General features: G+C 44.4%; 1 protein-coding gene across 1 annotated transcript; it reads left to right on the forward strand.

Annotated features, from left to right (window-relative positions):
* Positions 1–6,614: 6,614 nt before the first annotated feature.
* LOC110014095 (NLR family CARD domain-containing protein 3) lies at positions 6,615–9,752 on the forward strand. The gene is made up of 6 exons (XM_023949781.2): positions 6,615–6,625; positions 6,713–6,826; positions 6,995–7,073; positions 7,235–7,433; positions 7,573–9,370; positions 9,467–9,752. Exons 1-6 carry the CDS (start codon positions 6,615–6,617, stop codon positions 9,735–9,737), a joined length of 2,472 nt encoding a protein of 823 aa, XP_023805549.2. The 3' UTR covers positions 9,738–9,752.
* Positions 9,753–13,544: the final 3,792 nt, after the last annotated feature.

Consider the following 13,544-nt stretch of genomic DNA (forward strand, 5'->3'; position numbering starts at 1 on the left):
ATGTTACATTTAGTTAAATAAATATGTAAATTTGAGTTGTATAAACAATTATTGAGTTTTATAGACGTAAGAAATTAGGTTGAATAAATTTAACTCAATTGTTTGTTCCCAATAGAAGTAATTCATTTAAGTTGGCAAAATTGGATACGTTATATGCATCACAAGGAAAATGGAAACAAGATCAGAAACTCGTGCGTTTACTTTGTCTGCTCTTTTTCTACACGCAGAAACTCTTTCTTTTGATGATGCAGCCGTGTTACTTTTTTGATGGACGTGTAATCTTCATACGCCGTCATTAAAATCTCAGACTCCGTCTCACTGAAGTGTAGAGCTTTTTTTTTTGTCCACGCGTTTCCATGGTGACTCCAGAAATCGGCGATCCATTGAGAAGGTCTTTATGTACCTACTGTGCACACCCATTAACCCAGGGTTACCAAGTCGAGCGTAATTACGCCAACTCATATCTGGTCTTTTGGAACCGACATACCCAGAGTAAGCAAGTTCAGGTGGATTTCAGCCAGAGTTCAGGCTTAAAGTAAGGCTAGTTTAAACATGCTTCCTGGAATACCCCCCAAGTCCAGTCGAATGCGAATATGGGGGGAAGTTGGCTTTATACATTCCATCAAATGCAGGTGTAACATTGATGCCTAAATACACAAAACCTTCTGGGGGGTATTCCAGAAAGCAGGTTATGCTAGCTCCCACGATAAGTTTGAGGCTAAAGAAGTTGATAACCTCAGCTTTCGGTTCCATAAATGGAGGTATGTTTCAGGGTAGGTCAAGTTACCATGGCAACTCATGCTTTGAACATAACCTGGTCCGGAGCAGGTTTAGTTGAAGCTTAGTTTGTTTACAGAGCGGGGAAGCAGCATGGCGTGTCCATTTGAAGATGATTTAGTGGATGAAAAAGCTCAGATAATACTTTTTCCACCATGAGAGGGTGATAAGACCACATATGGATGTTGGAAATAGAAACTTTTTTACTTTGATCTAACTTAATTATTTGCTTCAGTAAGATAAATCATTTTTTGTTATGGTCACCTTAAAAATAACACGTAGTTTTCAGACAATTATTTTCCTTTCGTTCAAATTAATTCAATTAAGTAGGTGTAACTTTGATGCTGCTGTTAGATCGGCACCGCAAGGGATTCTGGGATATCATTCCCTTTGCCTGTCTGGACGGATTTGGGTTTAAGTGTGGGTTTTTGACAAAATGTGTTTAGTTGTATAGCTGTTTTACTGTGTTTTGCCGAGCTATTTTGTCCTACTATGCTTACGTCTCTGCACCATGAATGAGAGTAAAGGAGAGGATGATGAGTTTATATAGATAGATATTCTTTATTGATCCCACATTGGGGAAATTCAGTTGTCACAGCAGTTCCAAAGAGCAGAGAAAAGAAAAGTGGCAGCAATGTGCAAAAGTGAGGGGTGTTCCCAAATGTGCAAGTACAGTGATCCCTTGCTATAACGCGGTTTACTTTTCACGGTTTCGCTACTTCACGGATTTGCATCGTGCATTGTGTTCTGCATTCTGATTGGCTAAAAAAGTCACTCAGCTTCTTCTCTACCTGTGCGTCAATAATGTTCCAGTTTAATATGTACACGTACGTAAATCAGCTTTCCAAATTACGTACATGCAAATCATCTTGCAATTTCAAGTTTCTCTAAAACCCATAGAAAAAGCTGCCAATCACTATGTTCTTCTCCCGAACAAACAGACACAGCTGGACCGCGGGCTTGAGAAGGAGAAAACACTGCAGCTTCTCAGACTGAAGAGCATTAAAATACACCTGAGCCACTATTTGTCCGTTTGTACTTTGTATTTTTTTCATGATCATTTTAAATTTTCTCCCGTTTAATTCAATTACTCTCGGGTCGCGGTGGGCGGGGCTAATCTCCGCGATTTGAAGCCTTCTGTTTACATCGATGATTCAAATTATTATTTGACAGTACAGTACAGAAGTTATTTGTTGAAAAAAAAAACGTTTTTAAAGTACTTTGATTTGTGAAACAAATGCTTGAGCCTGTAAAATGGTTTGTTCTTTCTTTTCAATGTATAATAGAGTATTTAATTGTATAATAATTGTTTAAAAAATAGAGGTTTCTACTTCACGGATTTTGCCTATCACGGATTCTTTCTGGAACGTAACCCCCGCGAAAAACAAGGGTTTACTGTATACAAATACAAAAAATGTGCAAAAATAGAAAAAAGTAAAAAGTAAGTAAGTAATAAATTATGTACATTATTACAACATAACACATGTTATGCCTAATAATAAAATTAAATAAATAATGTAAAGACACAGAATATACAGATGAGCTATGGATGTATGAAAACCGGTTTGTACATGCATATTTAAACTGTGGCATTGTACAGTCTTACAGCTGTTAAGATGAATGACCTGCGGAACCGTTCCTTCCTGCATGGGGGGTGTAACAGTCTGCCACTGAAGGAGCTGCTCAGTGCCTCCACTGTCTGATGTAGTGGTTGAGAGGTGTCGTCCATGATGGATGTTAGCTTGGCCAACATCCTCCTTTCATCCACTTCCTCCACAAAGTCCAGTGGACAGCCCAGGACAGAACTGGCCCTCCTGACCAGCTTGTTAAGTCTCTTCCTGTCCCGGTCTGTGCTGCCTGCTCCCCAACAGGCCACGGCGTAGTGGATAACAGAGGCTACCACAGAGTCATAAAATGTCCTTAAGAGAGGCCTGCACACTCCAAAGGACCTCAGTCTCCTCAGAAGGTGGAGGCGACTTTGGCCCTTCTTATACAGGGCATGGGTGTTTTGAGTCCAGTCAAGTTTCTTGTTGAGGTGAACACCCAGGTACTTAAAACTGTCCACTACCTCAATGTCCGAGCCCTGGATGCTCACTGGTGTGTATTGTGGTGTTCTCCTCCGGAAATCAATCACCATCTCCTTTGTTTTACTGGTGTTCAAGCACAGGTGATTACGCTCACACCAGTCCACAAAGTCCTTGATGACTGACCTGTACTCCAGCCAGTTCCCCCCCGACACACAGCCAACAATGGCCGAGTCGTCAGAGAACTTCTGGAGGTGACAACTGCCGGTGTTGTATGTAAAGTCCGAGGTATAAAGGGTGAAGAGGAACGGTGAGAGCACCGTCCCCTGAGGAGCACCAGTGCTGGAGACCACCACCTCCGACACACAGTTGTGTAGCCTCACATACTGTGGTCTGTTGGTGAGGTAGTCTGTCGTCCATGCAGTCAGTCGTCTGTCCACTCCAGCCCCTTCCAGCTTCTCTCTCAGCAGAGCTGGCCGGATGGTGTTGAAGGCGCTGGAGAAGTCAAAGAACATGACCCTCACAGCGGTTCCGGCGTGAGGTGAGTCAGTGCCCGGTGCAGCAGGGAGATGACAGCGTCATCCACCCCGATGTTCGGCCTGTAGGCAAACTGCAGCGGGTCTGTTGTGGTGCTGACCACTGAGCGAAGGTGGATGAGGATGAGCCTCTCCATGGTCTTCATCAGGTGGGAGGTCAGGGCTACTGGTCTGTAGTGGTTTGGTTCCTTAGCGTGCGCCATCTTAGGAACCGGAACCACACAGGAGGTCTTCCACAGGACCGGGACCGTCTCCAGACTCAGGCTCAGGTTGAAGATGTAAGTGACCACCTCACAGAGCTGGTCAGCACAGTCCCTGAGCAGTCCGGGTCCAATGCCGTCTGGACCTGCAGCTTTCCTGGTCTTAAGGCCCGTACACACCGGGACGAATATTCCCCAGGCGTTATTCGCCAGCGTTTTTCGCCACGTTTTTTGTGTTCACACCCAGGCGATTTTCGCTGACGATGAGTGGAGTGAACATGCAATTTCATTCCCTGACATTAGATGGCGCTTAATGTAAAACAGAAATACTCCTGTACACAAGGTGGCGCCGCGCAACTTTACGCTTCTTAAAGTCGCTTTTCACTCAAAAGAAGAGAGCAAGTATTTACACGCTTGTCAGAATCAAACAAAGAAAACATGAATATTTCAAGCACCAGTAGCTCCAATTGGTGCTTGGTTCGGGGATATTCTAGAATGTCCGTCATTATTTCTTTGCGGCAGTGTAGACGCTACTTGGCGTCTATCTTCTTCGCTGGTATGTGTGCTCAGCAAGGCAGTTTTGTGTTTGAGCGCCCCCAAGTTGTGTTTTACTGTAACTTCAGAAGCTCCAGACACGTGTGCAAAAGCGCCATACTCATTGGTCGAGTAGATTTCGACGCGACGCGTCGAAAAAAAAAAACGAACCCGTGTGATTTTTTTTTTTTGACGCTTTAACGCGTGGCGTTTTTTCGCGTCGGTGTGCACACTCTCGTTGGTGCCCTTTGTTTAGTCACGAGGCGTTTTCGCCGACGAAATTCGTCCCGGTGTGAAAAGGCCTTTAAGTTGCTTCAGTTCTCTCCTCACCTGATCAGAAGTGAGGCAAAGGGGGGTGGAGGTGTGGGGCAGAGATGGTACGGCTGTGGATGGGGGTGGTGTGCAGTGATGAGAGTGATTGGGGGTTGGTTTAGCTGCTGGGCTGGAGATGTGTGAAGTGGAGGGGGAGGGCTGGAGTCAAACCTGTTGAAGAACAGATTTAAGTCGTTGGCCAAGCCCTGGTCTTCATCAGACGTCACCGTGTCTGCTCTCTGTCCGTGACCACTGATGGTCTTTAGACCTCTCCACACACCTCGAACGTTGTTGTTCTCCAGCCTCTCCTCCAGCTTCCTCTTGTAGCTGTTCTTGGCCTGTCTGATCTTGTATTTGAGTTCATGCTGAACTCTCTTCTGCTCCTCCCTGTCCCCCGAAATAAAAGCCCTCCTCTTGTCCTTCAGTAGGGCTCTCAGCTCAGGGGTCACCCAGGGCTTGCTGTTGGAGAAACGCCGCACCCTCCGAGTTGGTACAGTGTTCTCCACACAGAAGCTGATGTAGTCAGTGATGTAGTGGGTCAGGCTGTCGATGTCATCTCCATGAGAGCTGCAGAGTGTCTCCCAGTCCGTGGTCTGGAAACAGTCTCTCAGTCTCTCCCTGGCCTCATCAGTCCACGCTCTCACTGACTTCTTCTTCTTGGGTGGCTCTCTTTTTGCCCTGGGTTTGTATTCAGGAACCAGATGCACCAGGTTGTGATCAGAGCGGCCGAGTGGGGGGAGGGGGTTGGACTCATATGCGTCCTTAACGTTAGCATACATTAAGTCCAGCGTCTAGTTCTCCCTAGTGTGGCACTTAACATACTGAGTGAAAGTGGGGAGAATGGAGGAGAGCGAGGCATGGTTGAGATCCCCGCTGATGCCCACAGCGAGAACCTTGATGTCACGGGAGCAAAACTGTTCCATCACAGAGACGTTCGCCGGGTTGCACCATCTCTCGTTAATAAACACCGCCAGTTCTCCTCCCTTCTTCTTACCACTGTCTCTCAAACTCCTGTCCGCCCGAACCAGTGTGAATCCATCCAGTGCGACCACAGAGTTCGGTGTCGATTCATTCAGCCACGTCTCAGTGAAACACAAGAGGTTACACTCCCTGTATTCCTGCTGTAACCGGGTCAGCGCCGTCAGCTCGTCCATCTTGTTGGAGAGGGAACGGACGTTTCCCATAATGATGGATGGAACGTGTGGTTTGTATCTCCATCTCCTCTCCCAAATCCTATGTCCTGCTCTGCAGCCTCCGAATTTCAGGTGGAACCTCAGGTCTTTCGGTGTAGAGAGGTGCAGGGCCGCGCAGAGCCAACAGCTGATCCCTGGAGTAAACAATGGAGCCATGTGCGAAGCTGAGGGTGACAGCTGACAGTGACGGATAATTCTTTAATGAGTTTTTGCACTCCGGGCTTTTTTTTCCGTTCTTTTTATTGTTATAAAAATGAGCATATCTGCCGGCTCAAAATTAGACATATGAGAGTTCAAGAAATATAAAAAATTAAGATTGAAAAAAGATTAATGGAGTAATGTGACATTTAGTTAGATAAATACGTAAATTTGAGTTGTATAAACAATTATTGAGTTTGAATGAATTTAACTAAATTATTTAAATTATTTTTCAGCCGTGTTACTTTTTTGATGGACTTATAATCTTTATCCGCCGTCATTAAAATCTCAGACTCCGTCTCACTTCCGTCTCAAGTGTCGCGCTTTCTTTTTTTTTCTCCACGTGTTTCCATGGTGACTCCAGAAATCGGCGATCTATTGAGAATGTCTTTATGTACCGTGCGTCAACCCAGGGTTACCAAGTCGAGCGTAATTATGCCAACTCATATCCGGTCTTTTGGAACCGACATACCCAGAGTAAGCAAGTTCAGGCGGATTTCAGCCAGAGTTCAGGCTTAAAGTCAGGGGAGTTTAAACATGCTTCCTGGAATACCCCCCTGGTGACCTTTTTCAAATATTTTAATGAAAGTCTTTCATGAAGATAATCTAATGCTAACTAACTACAGAATATATAAATATTGATACATAATGGTTGGTGTCCATTTAAAATTTAAATAGAAACTCTTTCTTTGTATCTCATCAACAAACTTGAACATTAAATTCTTAATTTTCTTCTGGTCAAAATGAGAATCAATAATTCAGTCGATATTAACTCTGATTCATCTGTGAGTCAGAATGAATGTTGGAATCATTGCTGTTCTGAAAACAACAGCATTCATGATGCATTTATGGTCTGAGATGATCCAAATCCAAAAGAACTCATCAAACACCATCATGACAGAAACTCACTTCTAACTAAACAAGTGTTTTTCTATCAGGATCCATCAGAGACTCAGAACTGGATCTGGATCTGAACCCAGCTGTGTGTCCTTCAGGAGTGACCGGTCAAAGGGTGGTTTCATCGACTTTAAATCCTCTTCTGGTGCAGAGAGGTGAGCTGTATGGAAACGTTCTTTCTCACAGACATTTATATCTTCATGTGTGCAGCAGTGAGTGTTGGACCTTTTCCACAAACACAGAATAGATCTAGTAGATTCTACTGAGTGTCTGCAGGACACCAGTGGGTCCAGTAGGATCTGATTGTTGCTGATTGTCCACAGACTGGACCAGCAGAGCTCAGAGACTCCCAGTGGTCCGTCTGTCCAGCAGCATCAAACACAGCTGGACTCCATCTTTCTGGTCTGTACATGAACAACAACTACTTTCCCATCATTCTGTCCACAGTCGTCTCCATGCTGCACTTTGGACACCAGTGGACTGTCAGTGTGTCCAACATGGAGCTGATGTTTGGCTCCATGACTTCACTCTGATTGGCTCATTCATCTGGAATTCTGTTGCAGCTGCTGGAGGACAACATTGTCACTTTTGTCAAGAAGGAGCTGAAGAAGATCCAGAAGCTTCTGAGTCACAGGGAGGATGAGGAGGAGCTGGAGGCTGAAGATGAAGAGCAGAGGAGCAGCAGAGAGTCTCTGATGAAGATCACAGTGAACTTCCTGAGGAGAATGAAGCAGGAGGAGCTGGCTGATGGACTGCAGAGCAGTAAGAGGATTTCTCTGAAGGTTTCAGCTGCTGAGAAATGAAGATTTACTGATGTCTGAACACATGGAACCACAGGGATTCAAACCCTCATCATTCAGGGCTGCAGAGAAATGATTTACTGTTTGTTGTCTTCATTCAGGATCTGCTGCAGTTTGTCGACATAAAGTCCAATCTGGTCTGAAGAAGAAGTTCCAGTGTGTGTTTGAGGGGATGGCTAAAGCAGGAAACCCAACCCTTCTGAATGAGATCTACACAGAGCTCTTCATCACAGAGGGAGGAAGAGGAGAGCTGAATGAAGAACATGAGGTCAGACAGATTGAAGCAGCATCCAGGAAAGCAGACAGAGCAGAAACAAGCATCAGACAAGAAGAGCTCTTCCAACTCCCAGCTGGAAGACCAGAACCAATCAGAACCGTGATGACTAAGGGAGTGGCTGGCATCGGGAAAACAGTCTTAACACAGAAGTTCACTCTGGACTGGGCTGAAGGCAAAGCCCACCAGAACCTCCACTTCACATTTCCATTCACTTTCAGAGAGCTGAATGTGCTGAAAGAGGAGAAGTTCAGCTTGGTGGAACTTGTTCATCACTTCTTCCCTGAAACCAAACAAGCAGGAATCTGCAGCTTTGAAGACTTCCAGCTCCTCTTCATCTTTGATGGTCTGGATGAGTGTCGACTTCCTCTGGACTTCCACAAGACTCGGATCCTAAAGGACCCTAGAAAGTCCACCTCAGTGGCTGATCTGCTGACAAACCTCATCAGGGGGAACCTGCTTCCCTCTGCTCGCCTCTGGATAACCACACGACCTGCAGCAGCCAATCAGATCCCTGCTGAGTGTGTTGACATGGTGACAGAGGTCAGAGGGTTCAATGATCCACAGAAGGAGGAGTATTTCAGGAAGAGGTTCAGAGATGAAGAGCAGGCCAGCAGGATCATCTCCCACATCCAGAGATCCCGAAGCCTCCACATCATGTGCCACATCCCAGTCTTCTGCTGGATCACTGCTACAGTTCTGGAGGATCTGCTGAAGAGCAGAGAGGGAGGAGAGCTGCCCAAGAGCCTGACTGAGATGTACATCCACTTCCTGGTGGTTCAGGCCATAGTCCAGAAGGTCAAGTATGATGGAGGAGCTGAGACAGATCCTCACTGGAGTCCACAGAGCAGGAAGATGATGGAGTCTCTGGGAAAACTGGCTTTTGAGCAGCTGCAGAAAGGAAACCTGATCTTCTATGAATCCGACCTGACAGAGTGTGGCATCGATATCAGAGCAGCCTCAGTGTACTCAGGAGTGTTCACACAGGTCTTTAGAGAGGAGAGAGGCCTGTACCAGGACAAAGTCTTCTGCTTCATCCATCTGAGTGTTCAGGAGTTTCTGGCTGCTCTTCATGTCCACCTGACCTTCATCACCTCCAAACTCAACCTCATGGAGGAAGAACGGAAGAACAAGTCTTGGTTTTCTTTTCTTTTTCAAAGCAGTCCAGTCCAGTTGTACCAGAGTGCTGTGAAGAAGGCCTTACAGAGTCCAAACGGACACCTGGACTTGTTCCTCCGCTTCCTCCTGGGTCTTTCACTGCAGACCAATCAGAGTCTCCTACGAGGTCTGCTGACTCAGACAGGAAGTAGCTCACAGACCAATCAGGAAACAGTCCACTTCATCAAGGAGAAGATCAGTGAGGATCTGTCTGCAGAGAGAAGCATCAACCTGTTCCACTGTCTGAATGAACTGAATGATGGTTCTCTAGTGGAGGAGATCCAACAGTTCCTGAGGTCAGGACGTCTCTCCACAGAGAAACTGTCTCCTGCTCAGTGGTCTGCTCTGGTCTTCATCTTACTGTCATCAGAAGAAGATCTGGTAGAGTTTGACCTGCAGAAATACTCTGCTTCAGAGGAGGGTCTTCTGAAGCTGCTGCCAGTGATCAAAGCCTCCAACAAAGCTCTGTAAGAACTCTCAGCAAAATCACCTTCAATGAACAAATGAATCTGAGTGGAAACATGAAAGATTAAATAACTGCTGTCTGTCTTTGTTTTCATCAGACTAAGAGACTGTAATCTGTCAAAGAGAAGCTGTGCAGCTCTGTCCTCAGTTCTCAGCTCTCAGTCCTCCAGACTCAGACTTCTGGACCTGAGTTTCAACATCCTCCAGGATTCAGGAGTGAAGCTGCTGTCTGCTGGACTGGAGAGTCCAGACTGTAAACTGGAGACTCTCAGGTCAGCTTTCATCCAAATGTTGATTGTCTACAACAAGTTCTGTCTGGTTTTCTCAGTTTCAGGAGAAAGTGTCAGACAGACGTCAGTGCAGAGGTAACAGCAGAGGACTGTTGCATAGAAGTAAAGAGAAAACACAATTCAGCTTGAGTTAGAAATCCTGTTTTATATCTGATGGTTACAAATGTCATCCTGTTTTTTACACCAGACTAAACCGGAGAACCTAAGTCCATCCAGGTGTTGATATCTGGGAAAAGTTCTTGTTCGGCCTTTCTTCACACAGAACATTTAAATGGACAACAGTTGAAGCAGATTTCTGACCCACAGAGCAGCAGCTCCTTGTGAAGTGTTATGATAATGGGTTAAATTTATTTGCGGTTTTCCAGAAGCTCAAAGCGCTTACAATGTGCTCAATGTTCAATTAATTCATCTTTGCAAGGTTATAATAGTTTCGGATTTTTTATTAGGTTTAGTTTTTATTTCGTTTTGAATTTTTGTTTTTAAATTTATTTGGTTTTAATTAGTTTTTAGAGGCAGCTTTACTAGTTTTTATTTTTTAAAATTGCTTCGTTTTAGTTTAATTTTTATTAGTTTTAGTGTCAGTTTTAGTTTTTTCTTTTTTTTTTGTAAATTAGGATATTTGTCAGGTGCATGATTCAAAATCACCAGAATATGTATTGTATAATAAAAACTCAAAGATACATTTTGAAACACTTATTATTCAGAGGACACAAGGACAACCATCCTTAAATTAAAATACAACAGCCGATAACAGTATTACGTTATCTGCTCTCGCTTCTTTTTCGGGGGAGGGCGGGCGACAGGCTAGCTTGTCTAGGAACTGTTGATTTTTTTTGTGTGCGCTTTTTAAATGTACTTTTAGATTCGTAGGGTTTTTCCCTTTGAGGAGCGTTCCACAAATTTTGTCTCCTTCTTCGACTACAAGGCACTTACTTTAGTTTTCGACGCTGTTATATTCAAAAAAGTCCCAAATAGGACTCTCCCGCTTTCTCCCAACTTTTAATGCAGCCATCACGCTCATGTAAATGTCTATGACGACGCTAGCCGGCAGTGTCCGACAGACATCATGTGACGTCACAGACTACGTGATGCCGTAAGGTTCAGATTAAAGCCCTGCGCGGGACTATTTTCTTCATCCCGCTCCCGCCCGCTGAATTTCTGACCAATCCCACCCGCTACCGCAACGTATGCGTTACACTCCCGCCCGCACCGGCAATATGTATGTCCACTCCCGCCCGCACCCGCAAAGAAGAAAGAAGAAGTTAGTCCCGCACAGTAATAGAGATGCATTGATTTTGTGTCGTCTCCCGTCCCGCAGGAAAAAAACACGTATTTGTATTGATATTATTAAAGAGATTCATGTCCTCCTCCAGCCTCATCTTTTCATGCATTTCCCTTTTTTTTGTAATTTGCAACTTAATTATTAAATATATTTTCACAAATCCCGTTCGGTTAAAAGTGTGCGTGTGTGCGCGCGCAGACAGACGGCCTGAACCGCGCTCTTAGTAAGAGGCGGGGCGGGGCGTTGCACACCCCCAACAACAGGTTAGATGACAGAGGCCATTGTGGGTCTCTACCTGGTGCCTTCACGGAGCTTCAGTACATAAGAATCCAACAGCCGCTCAGCCTAACGTAGTCCGCTAATATATATTCATGAAATATTCATGGCAGCACTGATCCCGCTGGGTTTTTTTCTGCCGCCCGCTCCCGCCCGCAGCACAATTCAAACCGCCCAATCCCGCAAGATTTGGGTTGGGTCCCGCGGGACCCGGCGGGACCCAATCCCAATGCAACCCTCTAGTTCAGATACACAGTAAAACTAGCAGGGAGAAGTAAATAGACTTTATTTCAACCCAAAAGACTTATGTATTAACAAAGACGAAAACTAAGTATTTTTTGGGGTTAATATTAGTTAGTTTCAGTTAGTTTTATACACACAACAAACAGTTTTAGTTAGTTTTCATTTTTTTAAAACTCTCGTTTTTATTTTTATTTCAGTTAACGAAAATGTTTTTTCAGTTCTAGTTTTAGTTTTTTCGTTCTTTTTCTTTAACTATAATAACTGAAGGAAATTATATTTTTGGTCCTCACTTTAGAAGGGTTTCTCTGTCTTATTTTATTACGTTTTCTGTTTTACATATATCACTTGAAGTTTATTCCATAGCTTAAGTGTGTGCTTTAACTTTGTGCATCCTGAGCTCACATTCCTGAGATGTGACCTATGGACAGCAGCTGTCACTCATTCCCCTACAGAGGAGGGGGATGCTGACCTCTCGGGCACTGGCCAGCAGAAATGGAGCCAGCACTCTAATCTAAACCACGAGGAATAGATTATAGCTGTGAGAACTTCTGTAGATGTCCGGTTCCAGGGAAGAACAAAAAGGTTGATCTTTAACCTAGGCTCTCCATGGATTTCTTGCTGTCAATCTGATTTGTTACGGACAGGAAGAGTCTGAGTTTATCACAGCACCAGGCGTACCTTTGAAGTCATCCCCTGGGGAGATGGATTGGGTCCGGAGAGTGACCGTCGACTATTGGCTGATGGACGAAGGCGGATCATCAGTCACCCAATCCAAGTGTTCCAGGGTGGAGATTCGACGTCATGTTTTCCATGGGAGGAGGAAATCCGAATTGTCTTTAAAAGTCTGAGCAGAGCATAATTTTATTGTCTTCTTCTCCCTTGTGGCCTTTCATGTAAAACGTCTGTAACTTCTTGCGTTTTGAAGGCCTTCTAAAATGAGGACCCAGATCTGTTTTAATTCTGTCTTAGAACTTTTGTTAGGGAATAAACCTTCTGTGACTTTATCCGGCTGAATCTTGGTCTTTTATCTCTCCCGACTAATAGAACATGCGTGGAAAAATCTCAGAGCGAAAGATATTTTCCTACAAACTTGGTGACCCGATACGTGAAGTCGGGGAACGGTACATGGATCGAGCCGGTGACGTATTTTTCGTATTTTTTGAGACTTTCAGTGTAAAGTCTGGGCACGCTTCCTCCCGTCCACTTGGTCGACTTCTCACGCGGCCGCATACAAAACAGGTAAGCAGAAGCCTGCTGCAAAATTCTGCATATTGATTAAGTTATCTCATAGTTGAATAACTCAAATTGAACGAGATCTCGAGTGAGTGGGCGGTAGAGCTTCCCCCGAAAATAAATAAATAAATAAATAGATAAATAGATAAATAAATAGATAAATAAATAGATAAATAAATAAATAAAAGTTGACCCAAACTTTAAAGGGATGGTTGACTGTTAGTTTGTGACACCTAGTGTGCAACAACAGTACAGAAAAGGTATCCTAGGTTTATCGGTTGTGTTTGAGGTAATGTATTCAAAATGCATAAGGTTCCGTCTGTTTGTCCTAGAGACGCCCAAGGCGTAAAAACAGTGTAGTTTAGGAACTAATTTTTGCGCGTTTAGGTAATTTGGAAGACACTAACGGGGCAGCGGCCTCGACAAATTATTTTTTTAGATGGAGAGTGACCAGAAAAGGATTCGAAATTAACATCAAAGGGAAATATGAGAAAATATGAGGTATATGATGCATTTTGTCCGGACAAAATACGACTGGGGTGGAACAGACAATACGACGACGGACGACGGTGACGATTTGACTTGACAACAGCGGTGAAAATGACTTGAATGTGGATGAATGGAATGGAATGTATGAGATTTTGGAAAGAATGGGATGAAAAAGTGTTTGAAATCTGTGAATTTAAACTTCCACATTTCCTTGTTTATTGTGTCTATGGCCGCAGCCATCTTGTTTACGTCCAATGAACCAATGACTGGAGGTTTTAGTTGCTTTCGAATGTGTCGATGTCTATGATTGGCTTTGTTAGTACCACGTGGCCGGCGAGCCGGCGTCCCCGGAAATCGTAATGG

The sequence above is a fragment of the Oryzias latipes genome, chromosome 2, assembly GCF_053564925.1.
Source record: "Oryzias latipes strain Hd-rR chromosome 2, Olatipes_Hd-rR_3.1".
Lineage (NCBI taxonomy): Eukaryota > Metazoa > Chordata > Actinopteri > Beloniformes > Adrianichthyidae > Oryzias > Oryzias latipes.